Below are 19,001 nucleotides of genomic sequence, written 5' to 3'. Positions count from 1 at the left end.
GAATGTGGGAGGCCAGCCAGGAAGAGTAAGTTGGAATAGTCAAGTCTCGAGGTAACAAAGGCATGGATGAGGGCTTCAGCAAAAATGTGACATCGAGCCACGTAAGGAGACATTGGAACAGATGACCAAAAGCTTGTGGAAAGAGGTAGGTTTCAGGGAGTGTCTTTAAGGAGGAGAGAGAGGTGGAGAGGTTTAGGCAGGGAGTTCCAGAACTTGGGGCCGAGACAGCAGAAGGCACAGCCACCAATGGTTGTGCGATTAGCCTTGAAATTCCGGTCAGAGGCTTCTTTCGGATGAACGCCTCCGACCGGAGAATTTTTCCGAATTTACCTGGTAGTCCCGGAGGAGCGTGGGATTCCGGTGGGGAGGCCTTCTCTTCCCGTGCTGCGAAGCGCGCTCCCGTCCTCCAGGTTCCCACACAGAAACATAGAAACATGGAACATAGTGCAGCAGTAGGCCATTCGGCCCTTCGAGCCTGCACCGCCATTCAATAAGATCATGGCTGATCATGCAACTTCAGTACCCCATTCCTGCCTTCTTTCCATACCCCTTGATCCCTTTAGCCGTAAGGGCCACATCTAACTCCCTTTTGAATATATCTAACGAACTGGCCTCAACAACTTTCTGTGGTAGAGAATTCCACAGGTTCACAATTCTCTGAGTGAAGAAGTTTCTCCTCATCTCGGTCCTAAATGGCTTACCCCTTATCCTTAGACTGTGAAGCCTGGTTCTGGATTTCCCCAACATCGAGAACATTCTTCCTGCCTCTAACCTGTCCAATCCCGTCACAATTTCACGACTCCAGTGCTGCCTGTTGCATTCTCTCGCACTGTGCAGCGGTCTCACGCCCACAGGCAATGGGACTGAGATGGTGCAGAAACAATTTTGGGAAGCTGCTATCCTTAACGACTGTGGGTGATATTAGCAAACGAATGCTTTTTGCATTTTTGCAACATCCCTTTGCCATTTTAGCAGAGCCATTAACCCGCTTATTTTAATTGTTAACTCCTTCGCTGAAATGACAGATAAAGGAACATTATGCTAATATGCTGAAGTTTGTTTGCTGATACCACCTATAGTCATTTCCAGGCTTCCGTTTTGATGGCATTTTGGACAGAATGGTAATTTCATCCTGCATTAAAACAGCGGCTGCACTTCCAAAAGTACTTCATCGGCTGTGCAGTGCTTATAATGTCCTGGGGTCGCGATGGGCGCTGTAGAAATGCAAGTTTGTTCTTTTGTTCTTCCTGCCATTCCCAATACACCAGCATGGCCAGGTATTTACCGGTGAGGTTGCAACGTGCCGTTGCTGCTGCTGTAATGGCCATCAGTGGGTCTGCGAGGTCAGTAGTTTAACTGGCGTTATTGGGGAGCAGACTGTCGGGAAATCTTACTTTAAACAGCAACAGCAGCAGCTTGTGTTTATATAGTGCCTTCGACGTCCAGGGTCGAAGTAAGGTAGCATAGTGGTTATGTTACCGGACTAGTAATTCAGAAGTCTGGACTAATTATCTAGAGACGTGAGTTCAACTCCTACCACAGCAGCTGGAGAATTTATGGTGACCATGAAACTACAGGATTGTTGTAATGACCCATCTGGTTCACTAATGCCCTTTTAGGGAAAGAAATCTGCCTTCCTTGCCCGGTCTGGCTGATATGTGACTCCAGACCCACTGCAATGTGGTTGACTCTTAACTGCCCCTCTGAAATGGTGGCTCACCACCACCTTTTCAAGGACAATTAGGGATGGGCAATAAATGCTGGCCTTGCCAGCGACGCCCACATCCCAGGAACGAATTTAAAAAAAAAAACGTATTCAAATGTCCCAAGGCGCTTCACAGGAGCGTTATCCAACAAAAACTAAGCCTTGTTGTGCAAAGAGCGAGGATTTTCGCCAGACAACTGTTGTGTTATCACAGCAGTTACCTAGCCTGACTTGCCGTGTTGTGCAGATGACCAAACGACTCTACTTATGGCCTGTCATGTTGCCACACTACAGAGCAAGAATCCAGCCTGACAAAATCTGATTGCTTTCCTTTTATTAAAACCCAAGGAATCAGTCACCTTCGATGAGCACATTGCCTGGATAATGCTTTCCATTTTCGGCCCTCAAATAAATTTATTTTGCACTTGGTTTCCCTGCGTAGGGACAGGGGGGAAATCTTCACTGCGGCAGGCAGAATCAGAAGACTGAACGCCAGCTCAGTATTCAAGCTCTCCCCAGGGGAGCCGAATGTAAACAATAATGGGTCACTGCAGTAAAGTTTGTGTGTGCATGTATAAAAGAGTGAGACAATCGCAGATGAAAGCGTTAATGGCATCCTTTTGATTTTTCTGTTGCTCGCTCTTGCTCCTGCCTGAAAATGTGTTTGTTGAAATAAAGCCTTGCATTTCTCTAGCGCCTTTTGCAACCTCAGGACGTCCCAAAGCACTTAACAGCCGAAGAAGTACTTTTTTTGAAGTGTAGTCACTGTTGTAATGTAGAAAACATGGCAGCCAATTTGTGCACAGCAAGCTCCCACAAACAGCAATGTGATAATGACCAGATAATCTGTTTTGAGTGATAAATATTGTCCAGGACACTGGGAAGAACTCTGCTGCTCTTCTTCGAGATAGTGCCATGGATCTTTTACATCCACCTGAGAGAGCAGACGGTGCCTTGTTTTAACGTCTCATCCAAAAGACAGCCCCTCCGACAGTGCAGCACTCCCTCAGCACTCCTCTGGATTGTTAGCCTAGATTTATGTGCTCAAGTCTCGAGTGGGAATTGAACCCGCAACCTTCTGATTCAGAGGCGAGAGTGCTACTCACTGAGCCACAGCTAAGTCAATTAGCTCAAAAAACTTGCTTGTTAAGGACTTGTTCAAGGGGCAATCAAGAGAAACACCTGCCGTTTTATGTCGGCGCAATGAATAGGCAAATTTAGTCTTGCCTGTCAGTGAGTTGTCCAAAAGAAGAGCAACACCTCATAGTTTTTCCACAACATGACGGATGTGAATAGTATAGTGGAGTCACCATCATCACACTACAAATACAGCAACCGTTGCCCATTATTAGTGAAACAACAACAAACTTGTATTTATATAGCGCCTATAATATCCCGAGGCGAAATCTGAGACCGAGCCACATAAGGGGATATTAGGTCAGGTAAGGGGTAGGTTTTAAGGAGCATTTTAAAGGAGGATAGAGAGGTGGAGAAGTTTAGGGAGTAAATTCCAGAGCTTGGGGCCCAGGCAGCTGAAGGCACGGCCACCAATGGTGGAGCGATTGAAATCAGGGATGTGCAAGAGGCCAGAATTGGAGGAGCGCAGAGATATCAGGGTTGTCGGACTGGAGGAGGTTATAGAGATGGGAAGGGGCGAGGACATGGAGGGGTTTAAAATCAAGGATGAGAATTTAAAAATCCAAGTGTTGCCGGACCGGCAGCCATTATCGGTCAGTGAGCACAGGGGTGATGGGTGAACGGGACCCGAGGAGACGATGGTCAGAGGGCATAGAGGGCACAGCATTTGCACACAAATCCACCCCAGCCAGCAGATCCTTGTTGATGTGAGTCACATGGTCACCTCTGTTGATCAGTGGGCACTGCCACCCACTTGTGTTCTACCCTCCTCCCACCTATAGGGCCCAAGTTTCCACATGATTTGCGCCTGATTTTTAGGAGCAACTGGTGGAGAACGGACTATCTTAGAAATCGCAATTCTCCACTTTTTTTTTTCTGCCGTTCTAGTCAGGTAGAACAGTTCCACTTTGGAAAAAAAAAATGTCTTCAAAAGGGGGCGTGTCCAGCCACTGACTCCTGATTTCAAAGTTTCCACAGTGAGAACGTACTCCAAACTAACTTAGAATGGAGCAAGTGAAGATTTTTGTAGAACTGAAAAAACCTGTTCCACACATTAAAAAATCAGGCGCAGGTTACAAATTAGGTGTCCAGAACGAGGTGGGGGGAAGGGAAGTCATTAAATTCTACAATAAATCCTTATTTATACTTATACAAATAAATCCAACCTGAATAAACATTTATAAGCAAAGAAAAGATTAAATAAACCATCTTCCTACCTGTGTGAAAGTGCTTCAGCCACGGAGAATGCTGCAGCAAGCCTCACAAAACGAGGCAGCCGTTCCCGAACGCGGGGGGGAAAGGAAGCCGTTCCAGACGGCCGGCGGGCGGGCGGGAACTGACCGAACGCGGGGGGGGGGGGGAGGGAACCGACCGCTGACCGAACGCGGGGGGGGGGGGAGGGAACCGACCGCTGACCGAACGCGGGGGGGGGGAGGGAACCGACCGCTGACCGAACGCGGGGGGGGGGGGGAGGGAGGGAGGGAACCGACCGCCGACCGGACGCGCAGGGGGGAAAGGAAGCCGTTCCAGACGGCCGGCGGGCGGGCGGGAACCGACCGAACGCGGGGGGGGGGGGGGGGGGGGGGAGGGAAAGGGAGGGAGGGAGGGAACCGACCGCCGACCGAACGCGGGGGGGGGGGGGGGGGGGAGGAAGCCGTTCCAGACGTCAGGAGGGAGGGCACCGACCGACCGAACGCGCGGGGGGGGGGGGAGGGAACCGACCGCCGACCGGACGCGCAGGGGGGAAAGGAAGCCGTTCCAGACGGCCGGCGGGCGGGCGGGAACCGACCGAACGCGGGGGGGCGGGGGGGGGGGGGAAAGGGAGGGAGGGAGGGAACCGACCGCCGACCGAACGCGGGGGGGGGGGGGGGAGGAAGCCGTTCCAGACGTCAGGAGGGAGGGCACCGACCGACCGAACGCGCGGGGGGGGGGGGAACCGACCGCCGACCGGACGCGCGGGGGGGAAAGGAAGCCGTTCCAGACGGCGGGCGAGCGACCGAACACGGGGGGGGGGGGAGGGGGGGAGTGCGGGCCCGACCGACCGAACGCAGCGGGGGGGGAGGGGGGGAGTGCGGGCCCGACCGACCGAACGCAGCGGGGGGGGGGGGAGGAAGCCGTTCCAGATGGTGGGCGGGAAGGAGACAGAAGGCTTGCAGGAAGCCTCAGAAATTGAGGAGCCATTTCCCGACGGCAAAAGGGGGAGGTCGTCGGGAAACGGCTGCCTCAACTTTCTGAGGCTTCCTGCAGCCTTCTCCGTGCTGATGTGCTGATGGCAATGTGCTTTCATTAAAAAATGTCCAAAAACTAAACAGCTACAAAGAACTACAAAAATGGCCGAGTGCCAATGTTTCCTTCACACTGCGCGAACGCTCCAACGCGCACGCGCAGCGTTGCCGGCAGGAAAAAAACTAATTTAAATAGTATCCGCCCCCTCCCACTTACAAAATCAGCGCAAGTGTAGGCTCCGACCCCCTGGGCGCCGCGCCAAACAGACAAGGAGCTGCAGGGCTCTCCAGAATTGCGAGTTTTTTATTCGGCGCGAAAAATGGGCGCCCAGCTCGGAGGGGCGCCCGTTTTTTATCGTGTGGAAACTTGGGCCCATAATGTTGACAGAAGAGCTTCGTAAGTGGTGATCCAGGCCATTTCTTTGCCATGGTTTCCCAAACACATTAAGAAATGAAGCAGTCATGTGTCTTTGCAAGGATGGAATTGGTCTGCTTAAAAGCCCATCGCCTGTACATTGACACAGAAAACGGAGCAGGGTCTGATGCTCTATTTTGTGTGCATGTGTCGTAGTAAGTAGGAGCAGTGCAGCCATAGACAGCAGGCCAGGGCATCGGCCTCTCCTCCCATTAGAAAATCAAAGGACGTGCTCTCCGATTACTGCACTGATCTCTGGGCACAGGTTCACTCACTTACACCAAATCCTGCTTTCACAATGAGAGTAGAGAGTAGAGTGTATAGTTCTGGTTGCCACTCTACAAAAGGAGTAAGCGAGGCTTGCCAACCCTCCAGGATTGGCCTGGGAGTTTTCAGGAATCTGCTGTGAGCAACACCAGAGAGCAACATCATCGGGGCATTAAATTAAAATCATTTCCTTTCAACACTTTTGTTTGTTAGTTATAATAATATTGGAGATGGGAAAGAAAGGGCCATTTGACAGACAATCAGGAATCAGCCAATCGAGTAACAAAGGTTCTGCTCGCTTTCCAATTGGCTGCGGGAAGGCGGTGCGCTGTCGAGATGGACATCTTGGCTGACCAATGGCAGGAGGGTGATAAAGGTTGGAGACAAAGGTCATGTGATGACACCTCCAGGAATATGTCCCACCAGAGTTGGTGACCCCAGCAGGGAGACTTGTTTTTGTGAACGGCTTTGCCCTATGTTAAAAACCGCACATGCGCGCAACTGTGAATGGGCCGCGCACTCAAAAAATTTTAATTTAATTATTCTGAGCGTGCCATTCGTGGCTTTATAATTCTGACTCTGTCACATCAAACCAAAGAGCGGGAAAATGGCAGAGAAGATATTCAGTGCTTGTGAGGCAAAAACATGTCCTCTGTGGAAGCAATTACATATTCATCGTCACTTTAGCTTGGAAAACACACAACATCTTTTTGACCTTTAGCTGTAGTGTTTTCCAGCTTCATTTAAACATTAATTTAAGGGGTTCATGGTTCCACTAGAAGATTGAGCATGAGCGAAGAGCAGCCGCGGCAGTTGCCAGTAGCAACTGCAAAATTTTGACAGCGATTCCACTGGGATCAAAGCTTGATTCCTCTCTGAGGTGCAGTCTGCAGATGGAAGCTTTTGCCTGTTTAAACAGGTCAAAAGATGGGGTGCTTTTGTAAAGCTTGTGACAGACTGGGTGTCAGTCCTAGCTTTGCATAGTACGGAACAGATGGCTTATTTAAAATTAAGCAATTTCTGGCTTGCAAACCTGAAGTTCCTTGATGGAAACAAATTGCTCTGACATCATCGTCCCTGTAAGGGAATTGAGTTATATTTTTGACAATTACTGGTTCGGTATTGTATTTTCTTTTCTGGCCCATTTTCTCGACTCCGTGGTGTTGCGGACTGGCACTCCGGGGGGACATCATAACCGAGCCCCACCCGATCCTCGCTCAATGAACATTTCGAGAAGAGGGTTCCTGGCCAATGATAATGACCAAAGACTGAATTTTGCCCCTAGCTGAGTTAAGCTACACCAGCTCAGGCCAAAGATCAAACTTTCTGGTCTCCAGGTCTCATCTATCCGCTGAATAAAGTCACGGGGGCGGAAAGTGAGCGGTATGGGTTGGTCGCCCGAAAGGAATTGAGTCTGGAAGGTCAGTCCCAGCTGGTTCCTGGGTGTATCTCTGACCAAGATCCAATGTACCAATCTACTTCTATGTAATGGTGTCAGACAAGATCAAGATCAAAAGTCACTATTAACTTAAGCCACCAAAAATGCATTGGCTTGTGAGTTTTCAAAATGTTGACAATCTAAAAATGTTAATGGGCCAAAACACTACTGCCAAGTAAGGGATCTTCTCTCGCTAAGGTCTTCTTACTTGGCCAGTATTTATCCCTCAACCAACATCACTATAACAGATTAACTGGTCATTATCGCTTTGCTGTTTGAGAGCTTGCTGTGTGCAAATTGGCTGCTGCGTTTCCCACATTACAACAGTTGAATACACTCCAAAAAACGTACTTCATTGACTATAAAGCGCCTTGGGACATCCTGAGGTCGTGAAACGTGCTATATGATGCAAGTTTTTCCTTTATTTCCCATCAGCTGCACTTCCTGGTAGAAATGCCCTGACCGATCACGAGCTGCTGAAAATGTGGATCTATGAATCTACCGCTTGGTTAAAGCTGCCTGTTCCTGCAACGTAAAGGCAGAGAGCTGGTCGCACATGTTGTGTGTGCTCGAAAACAGTCTTTCTTCCTTGTAGTGCTGGCTTGGGCTTTGCGTCAAGGTGGCTCCATGAATTCTCCCAGAATTTGTTCCAGTTGTAGGACGGTTGAAACTGCTCCTGTAACAAGACAAAGCCAGCTCTTCTATCAACGAGCTTGAGTCAGACTGCCGCCATCTTGCTTAAAAGTCACTTGTAGCCGTGTCCTTCGAAGACTTTGCCAACTCCACTTGAAGCCCTGTTCTTCCTGAATTACCTATCTGTCTCTGTCTGTGTGTGTGTGTGTGTCTCTCTCTCTCTCTCTCTCTCTCTCTCTCTCTCTCTCTCTCTCTCTCTCTCTCTCTCTCTCTCTCTCTCCTCGCGTCCATCCACTCCAATTGAATCCCACCCAGATTCTACAGGCCCTTGGAAACAAATGACCAACAGGCTTGAAAATGAAATCCTTACAGTTGGCGCTGCCCTTATCATCTACCTTTCACTCATGATTCAAGTGTCACTTCCTGGCCTGATCGAGTGGTTGATGAGTGCCCTGATTCAAGTTTTTAGTCCCTGCCATCAGTGTTCCTCACTCACTCAATGCTATGAAGGACACCCCAGTCTCTGACTCACTCTGTGTTTCAATGCGTACCCAACTCAATAGGAATTTTTGTTTCACCCTAATCAAAAAATCATATAATACAATCACTCAAAAGCATGGTATCATACTCACTTGTCATTCTTCCTGCCCTGCCAGCTGAAGTATTGATCCATTTGTTCTGGGCTTGCATTTTATTTGAGTTAGTATAGATCAAAACTTTTAAAAAGTATTGTCGTTAATGTCAGCCTTGTCCATGAAACAGCTCTGAGCTTGGATGTTCTGCCTTCTTGCACATCCCTGGTTTTAATGGCTCCAACATTGATGGCCGTACCTTCAGCTTCTTGGGCCCTAAGCTCTGGAATTCCCTCCCTAAACCTCTCCGTCTCTCTACCTCTCTCTTCTCCTTTTAAGATGCTCCTTAAAACCTACCTCTCCTGTCTTGATTTCTCCTTATGTGGCCCAGTGTCACAATTTTGTTTGATAACGCTCCCGTGAAGTGCCTTGAGACATTCTACTACATAAAAGGCGCTATATAAATGCAAGTTGTTGTAGGTTGAAGAAGATTATATGATGTTGCAGGTACAGGGTATGTTGAGTTGAAGTGCTCTTGCAATCCTGTTGCTGTCAATACAAATATTTTGTATCAGTCTTTATGGTAGAGGACACTAACAATATTCCTGATATGTCCTTACTATACAGTATAAATGCACACGAGGCCCATACTTGAGAGAAGGTCACTCTGTGACCAGTTACCTTTATTATCAAGACCTCAAGTGATGGTGAGTGGAGCTTCCCCTTTTATACCTGAAAGTCCAGGTTAGGAGTGTCTCCCACAAGTTCACTCCCTTGTGGTCAGTGTTTTCACGGTGTACAACTTAGGTCAGCTTATACATGGGTTACAGTGATAGTTGAATACATGACATCACCTCCCCCCCCCCCCCCCCCAAAGTCTTATTGGGATCACAGGTTAAGTCTCTCTGGTGGTTTACACTCCCTTGTAGAGCGCCTGAGTTGGGGCTCCGGTTGTTGGGCGCTGGCCTGTGTCTGCTATTTGCGGTGCCTCAGGACTGACCGGACTGCCCACAGTGACTGGGCTCTCCGCCACTTGATTCCGGTGTTCAGTCACCTGTGATGGAGTAAACTCTATGTCGTGTTCTTCCTCTGCTTCTTCTATGGGGTTGCTGAACCTCCTTTTAGTTTGATCCACATGTTTGCGTCAGATTTGTCCATTGGTAAGTTTACCTACCAAAACCCTATTCCCCTCTTTGGCAATCACAGTGCCTGCAAGCCATTTGGGCCCTGCAGCGTAGTTGAGGACAAAGACAGGGTCATTGACATCAACACATCGTGCCCTCGCATTCCTGTCATGGTAGTCACATTGTGACTGACGCCTGCTCTCAACAATTTCTTTCATAGGGTGTATAAGGGATAACCTGGTTTTGAGCGTCCTTTTCATTAGCAGCTCTGCAGGTGTGGTTGGGATCTATTGGCCAACAGGAGGCATGATAAGCGGCTTTGTAGGGAACCCCCTTGGATTCTGAGCATCCCCTGTTTGATTATCTGCATTGCTCGTTCCGCCTGGCCGTTTGAGGCCGGCTTGAACGGTGCCATTCTGACATGGTTGATTCCATTGCCTGCCATGAAGTCCTGGAATTCAGTGCTTGTGAAGCACGGGCCATTGTCGTTGACCAAGACATACGGTAGACCATGGGCGGCGAACATTGCCCGTAGACTTTTTACTGTGGCAGAGGATGTGCTTGAATTTAAAATGGCACACTCGATCCATTTGGAGTAGGCATCGACTACAACCAAAAACATTTTTCCCATGAAAGGACCTGCTTAGTCCACATGGATACATGACCATAAACTTGTCGGGCCAAGACCAGGGGCTAAGGGGGGCTTCCCTGGGTGCGTTGCCCAGCTGAGCACACGTGTTGCACCTGTGAACACAAAGTTCCAGGTCTGCATCTATCCCTGGCCACCAAACATGTGACCTGGCAATTGCCTTCATCATGACAATGCGCGAGTGCTCATTGTGAAGTTCTCTGATAAACACCTCTCTGCCCCTCTGGGGCATGACTACTCGGTTTTCCCACAGTAGGCAATCGGCCTGAATCGAGAGTTCATCCTTGCGCCTATGAAACGGTTTAAATTCTTCAGGGCATGCCCCGTACGTGGCTGCCCAGTCCCCATTCAGGACACATTTCTTAACTAAAGACAGTAGCGGGTCTTTAATTGTCCAGACTTTAATCTGACGGGCTGTCACATGTGAGCCTTCGCTTTCGAAAGCTTCAACAGCCATGACCATCTCAGCATCATGCTCAGTTGTCCCCTCAGTGGTGGCTAGTGGGAGCCTGCTGAGTGCATCGGCGCAGTTTTCAGTGCCCGGTCTGTGCCGAATTGTGTAGTCATAGGCGGCTAACGTAAGTGCCCACCTCTGTATGCAGGCCAATGCATTTGCATTTATGGCCTTGTTGTCAGCCAAAAGGGACGTTAGGGGTTTGTGATCTGTCTCCAGCTCAAATTTCCTGCCAACAGGTACTGGTGCATTTTTTTTACAGCATATACACATACACATGCTAGCGCTTCCTTTTCTACCATCCTGTAGCCCCTTTCTGCCTGGGACAGACTTCTGGAGGCATAAGCTACCGGCTGTAACTGACCATTGGCATTCACATGCTGCAACACACACCCGACCCCATAGGACGACGCATCGCACGTTAACACAAGTTTTTTACACGGGTCATATAACGTTAAGTTTGTTGGAGCATAACAAATTGCGTGCTCTATTAAAAGCCCTTTCCTGGCTGTCCCCCCAGACCCATTTGCGACCTTTGCGTAGGAGCACGTGTAGCGGCACTAACAGCGTGCTCAATTTGGGAAGAGAGTTACCAAAATAGTTCAGGAGCCCCAGGAATGAACGCAGCTCCGTCGTATTGCGGGGTCTGGGTGCTCTCTGGATCGCTTCCGTTTTGGACGCAGTGGGTCTGATCCCGTCTGCTGCTACCCTCATCCCCAGGAATTCTACCTCTGGAGCTAAGAAGACGCACTTCGTCTTTTTCAGTCGCAGCCCTACCCGGTCCAGTCTGTGTAGCACCTCCTCCAGGTTGTGGAGGTGTTCTTCAGTATCACGACCCGTGATGAGGATGTCGTCTTGAAAAACCACCGTCCTTGGAATCGACTTGAGGAGGCTTTCCATATTTCGCTGAAAGATCGCGGCGGCCGAACGAATCCCGAACGGACATCTGTTATACTCAAACAACCCCTTGTGTGTCGTGATGGTGGTCAGCTTCTTCGACTCACTCGCCAGCTCCTGGGTGATGTAAGCTGAAGTCAGGTCCAATTTTGAAAAAAGTTTGCCACTGGATAGCGTCACAAAGAGGTCCTCCGCTCTCGGTAGTGGGTGCTGGTCTTGGAGTGACACCCGATTGATGGTGGCCTTGTAATCGCCACATATCCTGACCGACCCATCCGCCTTGAGCACCAGCACGATCGGGCTCGCCCAGTCACTGAATTCGACTGGCGATATGATGCCTTCCCTCAACAGGTGGTCGAATTCGCATTCTATCTTTTCCCACATCACGTACAGCACCGCTCTGGCCTTGTGGTGTACTGGTCTAGCATCCGGGTTTATGTGAAACATTACCTTAGCCCCCATGAAAGTGCCGATGCCGGGTTGAAATAATTTGTCCAGGACCTGTGAGCATGAGACTCGCTCCACAGAAGAAATTGCATTGACATCGCCCCATTTCCAGTTCATGACAGCAAGCCAACTCCTCCCCAGTAGTGCGGGACCATCCCCCGGGACAATCCAGAGTGGCAACCTGTTCTCCGAATCTTTGTGGGTCACGACTACCGTGGCGCTGCTGAGCACCGGAATGATGATCTTTGTATATGTCCGTAGCTGTGCGTCAATCGGCAATAATTTTGGCCTCCTGGCCTTGGACACCCACAACCTTTCGAACTGTTTAATACTCATCAGGGACTGGCTGGCCCCTGTGTCTAGCTCCATTAACACTGGGATGCCATTGAGGAGCACTTTCATCATTATCGGTGGCGTCCTGGTATATGAACTGTATATGTGCTCCACATAAACTCGCTGAACTTCAGCTTCCAGCGATTTCCCCCAGTATTCATTTGGCCCCGTAGGGCTTACATCGGGCCCGTCCTCCTCGTACATCAACCTGGCTGCAGGCTTCCTGCACATACGTGCCAAGTGACCGCTGACATTGCAGTTTCTGCAGGTATGTTGCTGATACCTGCAAGCACTGGCTGGGTGTTTGCCTCCACACCTCCAGCATGAGCTGAAGGCCCTGTTGTTGGAAACAAAAGGTTCATTACCAGTCGATCGTCTGACGGTCTCTGTAACTGTCCTTAAGCGCACCATTAACAGGTGTTGATGGCCCCATTACTGGCTGCATTGTCCATTGTGATGGCATGAATCGCTGTTCAGCGAGCCATTTTCTCTGTTGAATTCCCCCTTTGGGTTCAACTACATGCTGGGGCATATCCGATTGCCCTTATCTGCCGAGAGAACTGTGTGCCGCGTGAACAATGTTGACTCCCTGGTCGTTTGCCGCATTTGAGCCAAGATTTTTGTCATACATCATTCTGGTCTCTTCCTCCCCTGAGATAAATGTCTGGGCTATCAGAGCCGCCATTTCCAAGGTCAAGTCTTTGGTCTCAATCAGTTTCCTGAAAACCCCAGCGTGCCCGATGCCCTCAATAAAAAAGTCTCGCAGCATCTCCGCTCTGCATGCGTCTGTGAACTTACGTCGGCTCGCCAGTCGCCGGAGATCTGCCATGATGTCAGGAATACTTTGCCCTTGCCGCCGGTGCGTGTAAATCCGGTGTCTCGCCATGTGCATGCTGCTCGCCGGTTTAAGGTGTTCCCCGATCAACTTACTGAGCTCTTCGAATGTCTTGTCCGCCGGCTTCTCTGGCGCTAGAAGGTCCTTCATCAGGGAGTACGTTCTGGATCCACAAACCGTCAGGAGATGAGCCCTGCGTTTGTCGGCCAAATCCTGTTCCAACCATTTCTTAGTGACAAAACTTTGCTGTTGTCTCTCAATAAAGTCGTCCCAATCATCACCAACATAGTACCTCTCGTCTGTGCTACTAGTGGCCATTCTCGCGTGGTTTAAATCCCAGTTTCTCGTTGCCAATGATATGTCCTTGCTATGCAGTATAAATGCACACGAGGCCCATACTTGAGAGAAGGTCACTCTGTGACCAGTTACCTTTATTACCAAGATCTCAAGCGAAGAAGGTGGGTGGAGCTTCCCCTTTTATACCTGAAAGTCCAGGTTAGGAGTGTCTCCCACAAGTTCACCCCCTTGTGGCCAATGTTCTCAAGGTGTGCAACTTGGGTCAGCTTATACATGGGTGACAATGATAGTTGAATACATGACAGTTCCAACAGTGAATAGTCAAGGGGCTATAGCGGGGGAGGAACTTAACACAATCACAATCACTAAGGAGGTGGTACTCAGTAAGATAATGGGACTAAAGGCAGATAAATCCCCTGGACTTGATGGCTTGCATCCTAGGGTCTTAAGAGAAGTAGCGGCAGGGATAGTGGATGCATTGGTTGTAATTTACCAAAATTCCCTGGATTCTGGGGCGGTACCAGCAGATTGGAAAACTGCAAATGTAATGCCTCTACTTAAAAAAAGAGGCAGACAAAAAGCAGGAAACTATAGACCAGTTAGCCTAACATCTGTGGTTGGGAAAATGCTGGAGTCCATTATTGAAGAAGCAGTAGCAGAACATTTGGAAAAGCAAAATTCGGTCAGGGAGAGTCCGCATGGATTTATGAAAGGGAAGTCATGTTTGACACATTTGCTGGAATTCTTTGAGGATGTAACGAACAGGGTGGATAAAGGGAAACCAGTGGATGTGGTGTATTTGGACTTCCAGAAGGCATTTGACAAAGTGCCACATAAAAGGTTACTGCACAAGATAAAAGTTCATGGGGTTGGGGGTAATACATTAGCATGGATAGAGGATTGGCTAATTAACAGAAAAGAGAGAGTTGGGATAAATGGTTCATTCTCGGGTTGGCAATCAGTAACTAGTGGGGTGTTGCAGGGATCAGTGCTGGGACCCCAACTATTTACAATCTAAATGACTTGGAAGAAGGGACTGAGTGTAATGTAGCAACGTTTGCTTTTCCTCCCATCTTTGTATCGACAGCAATGTGTGAGGAGGACACAAATCTGCAAAAGGACATAGACAGGCTAAGTGAGTGGGCAAAAATTTGGCAGATGGAGTATAATGTTGGAAAGTGTGAGGACATGCACTTTGACAGAAAAAAATCAAAGAACAAGTTATTATCCAAATGGAGAAAAGTTGCAAAGTGCTGCAGCACAATGGGACCTAGGGGCACTTGTGTATGAAACACAAAAGGATAGTATGCAGGTACAGCAAGTGATCAGGAAGGCAAATGGAATCTTGGCCTTTATTGCAAAGGGGATGAAGTATAAAAGCAGGGAAGTCTTGCTAGTTATACAAGGTATTGGTGAGGCCACACCTGGAATACTGTGTACAGTTTTGGTTTCCATATTTACGAAAGGATATGCTTGCTTTGGAGGCAGTTCAGAGAAGGTTCACTAGGTTGATTCTGGGGATGAGGGGGTTGACTTATGAGGAAAGGTTGAGTCGGTTGGGCCTCTACTCATTGGAATTCAGAAGAATGAGAGGTGATCTTATCGAAACGAATAAGATTATGAGGGGGCTTGACAAGGTGGATGCAGAGAGGATGTTTCCTCTGATGTGGGAGACTAGAACTAGGGAGCATAATCTTAGAATAAGGGGCCACCCATTTAAAACTGAGATGAGGACAAATTTTTTCTGAGGGTTGTAAATCTGTGGAATTCGCTGCCTCAGAGAGCTGTGGAAGCTGGGCCATTGAATAAACTTAAGACAGAAATAGACAGTTTCTTAAATGATAAGGGAATAAGCGGAGCGGGCAGAGAAGTGGAGCTGAGTCTATGATCGGATCAGCCATGATCTTATTAAATGGCTGAGCAGGCTCAAGGGGGGCTGTATGGCCTACTCCTGCTCCTATTTCTTATGTTCTTATGTTTAGCTGACTACGGAGGGGGAATGAAAGACCAGTCGAGCGCTTTAGTAAATTTAAAGGAGGAGTGTCCTTTTCAAAGTTAAATCTAGCCCAGCTGGGATGAACATCTCTTCTTGGCTGTGAGAGTCCGTTGTGATACGAGGTTGAGCAGTCTCAATCCCTTTCCGATGGGCACAGAATTAAATTGGCACAACTTTGGTGAACTTGCTCAGAAAGGGCACAGGAAACCTCTCGTGCTGGCGCAGTGGGGCACTGTTCTGAGACTGAAGCACTAGTTGGTGGCGTGGAGGGAGCGTTGCTGTGCATTTCCACAGCACTGCCTTCTCATGGTTCCACTCGCACTTGTCACATCATACATACTATGGAGGAAATCCTGTGAGACTCCCCTCCTTGCATCGAGCCTTGCTCTGGTGGCGGTAGAGATGGGGCTGCAACATTGTTGCCTGATTCTCTGACTCGCTGCAGGTGAGGCTCCGTGCCATGTGGGGGGGAGGGGGGGAGCGGAGGCGGAGCGGAGCCTCCCAAAATGACCCTCGAGGTGTCGGAGCAGACTGCTCAGCTGCCCTTCCAGTCGGGGAATGGACACATGAATGCAAAGGCAGCAGCGTGACTCCAAACCGAGATCGTCGCCTTCAGAACAGAATCGAGTGATTCCCATATCCATTTTCCCCTTGTGCTGATCAAGGCTTTCTGACTGGAAATAAGGCATTTCAAGTAGGGCGGGGAAAATGGATATGGACATTTAAATGAGGAGAGTAAAAATAAATTTGGAGAAAATGTTGGGCACCCAAGATCCAGAATTCTTTTTTCTGGTGCCTTCCCCTCCTCTTTCATAGCCATCGGCACCTTGTAGGCGATGATCCACAGACTGACTGGCCACCTTCCAGTTTCTTATCCTAGTGACTATTATTCAAAAAAGGAGTTTTGGTATTTGGCCATCACACCTGATTTTTGTCCTCATCCTGGGGTCACGGGCCAGTGAGCGACCAGAAGAACCGAGTCAATTTCCCCACTGGGTGCAAGTCCCACTCCAGGGACTTGAGCACCAAAATCTAGGCTAACACTCCAGTGCAGTGCTGAGGGAGATCTGCACTGTCGGAGGTGCAGTCTTTTGGATTAGGCGTTAAACCGAGGCCCCGTCTGCTCTCTCAGGTGAATGTAAAAGATCCCATGGCACTATTTTGAAGAAGAGCAGGGAGTTCTCCCCGGTGTCCTGGCCAATATTTATCCCTCAATCAACATCACTAAAACAGATTATCTGGTCATTATCACATTGCTGTTTGTGGCAGCTTGTTGTTCATGAATTAGCTGCTGTGTTTCCTACCTTACAACAGTGACTACACTTCAAAAAGTACTTCATTGGCTGTAAAATGCTTTGGGATGTCAGGTGGCCGTGAAAAGCACAAAATAAATGCAAGTCTTTATACAGTGCAATCCAAAGAACATGAAATCTGCGGTTACATTGGACCTAACACTCAGAGGGTTAAACATTTGCTGGATATGCGTAACAATCGAGTGTCATGATTCCGGCAAAGTGTAGGCACATAGCTGACAGCTCGGTGAGGAACAGGAAGGATAGTGTTAACAGGGCTGCTGCCAGTGCATCACGGAGTCGCTTGAGTTCATTTAAACGGCCTTTTATTGGCGAGTCTTAATCGGTGTTTATACAGCCGCTTTGCCGCTATGACTCCCTGTCATTCACTCCAGCTAGCTCCCAGCTCTGGCTAGCATTTCATCAATGCCTTTAATTGGCCACTTGCCTGCCTCCTCCCAGTGTTGCTGCCTCTCCAGTCTGTCTCCCCGATGCTAGTGCAGAACTTGGTTGACAGAGGGAGCTGCTCTCCCTTGTGCTTTTCCTTGTTCGTTGCCAACTCCTTTCTTCCTCAGATCAGTGGATTATAAATAGCGTGTCGGAGTGGCGAGGGACATCCCAAGGAAGAGTGCGGGATGGAGTATCTGCCATGGACCTTTGAGAGAGGACAAAGGTTAATGCAGGATCCTCTGTTGGGGGCATTTGTTCAGTGCTCTGCACCTACTCTGTAACTGAGCTGCAGACTGAGCTGTTCAGTCACCACCAGTGTCGAGGAGTATGCACACACAGTGGATATTGCCAGAAAAGCTTGCAAGCACTCTTTCTCTCTCTCTCTCTCTCTCTCTCTCTCTCTCTCTCTCTCTCTCTCTCTCTCTCTCTCTCTCGCGTTCTTCAAAGAAGCCACAGTTGTTGTCAAGGTAAGAAGGGCTTGAATGATGGCAGTGGTCCACTGCTGTAGTTAATGCCAGCAGGATAATTATGGGCCTCAGTTGCAAGGGTGACCATTCTCTGCATGAAGTCACCGACCCATTCCTGGAGCACACGAAATTCCATGGCATCAAGTACATCTTCTGCAAGCGTCTCTCCTATCAACGTCGGGTGCTATGGCTCCTAGCTTTGCTCGCTTCCTTTGGGCTCCTTTGCACATGGTCCTCCAACAGGATTAGGTATCTGCTCTCCACCCCAGTCCACACAAAACTCCACATGATTTGGGCCAAGAACCTCTCATTTCCGGCTGTCACGATTTGCAACAACAACATGCTGATTCTCCGAAGGATGACAAAGTCGGATATCTACCTGACTGGCCACTGGTTGGGTCTTCTCAATGAAAGTCACAGCGTCAACCCAACCGCTCGGGAGATTCTAAACGACAAGCGCTGGAAATGGTTTGAAAAGTTGCTGGATTTCTCGCACTTCTTACCACCTCGAGCCACAGAGAATGTCATGTTCAAACTTTTCAATCGCCTGGGCCATCAAATTGAGGACATGGTCCTCGACTGCAGGTTCCGAGGGCGGCTGTGTGGTCCGCAGAACTTTACAACCGTGAGTCCCCTGCGTTTGTCTTGCTTGTTTCTGGGTGTGTACGAGCTATCAGAATATTGAGATGTGGATTCCAAGCAATTTCGTACCAAAATCATGCAGTTGGCTTGAAGTTGTTAACTCTGAGGTGTCAGAGGTTCAGCGCCGCAGTGACCAAGTCTTCCACAGCCCTCTGGAGCAATTTGTCCACAGACTCTGCCAGTGCGCAAGCTCTCGAGTTGTTTTATCCTTCTCCTTGCAGTTCAGTTGAGAAAACAGCACAAAAGTGTGGGGGGTTGGGGGCGATAGTTGTATTGTGTCAGGATAGGGTACAGTAAGGAATCTTTGGAATTCTCTACCTCAGAGGGCTGTCGATGTTCAGTCCGTGAGTAGATTCAAGACAGAGATCGAGATTTTTGGATATCAAGGGATATGGGAATCGGGCGGGAAAGTGGATTTGAGGTCGAAGATCAGCCATGATCTCATTGAATGACGGAGCAGGCTTGAGGGGCCGAATGGCCTATTCCTGCTCCTATTCCATATGTTCGTATGTTCTCCTCTTATTTCAAACTATGCATCCACCTGAAGCGATATGTGTGTGTGTGTGAATGAGTTTCTTCAGCCTCTGGTAATTTTGCCATATCTGAGTTATTTAAAGCAACTTATTTTTAAAAAAGCGTCACAATCTTATTTATTAATGCTGATCACTTCCATCTTAAAGAAAGACTTGCATTTATATAGCACCTTTCACGACCACCGGATGTCCC

The 19,001-nt window shown here is 48.9% G+C and overlaps 1 protein-coding gene across 3 annotated transcripts in view; it reads left to right on the top strand.

Annotated features, from left to right (window-relative positions):
• LOC139240933 (acid-sensing ion channel 1B-like) overlaps window positions 1-19,001 on the top strand; it is a 357,576-nt gene that overhangs the window by 76,615 nt on the left and 261,960 nt on the right. Inside the window, exon 1 of one of the 3 annotated variants that reach the window (XM_070869477.1) lies at window positions 17,695-18,258. The exons of the other annotated variants lie outside the window; for them this stretch is intronic. Coding sequence (XP_070725578.1) covers window positions 17,695-18,258 — 564 coding nt within the window. Of the gene's footprint in view, window positions 1-17,694; window positions 18,259-19,001 lie in introns of those variants that run through there. 3 annotated transcript variants of the gene reach the window in all.

This window comes from Pristiophorus japonicus, chromosome X, assembly GCF_044704955.1.
Source record: "Pristiophorus japonicus isolate sPriJap1 chromosome X, sPriJap1.hap1, whole genome shotgun sequence".
Taxonomy (NCBI): Eukaryota; Metazoa; Chordata; class Chondrichthyes; family Pristiophoridae; genus Pristiophorus; species Pristiophorus japonicus.
This window is presented reverse-complemented; position numbering and strand designations above follow the sequence as displayed.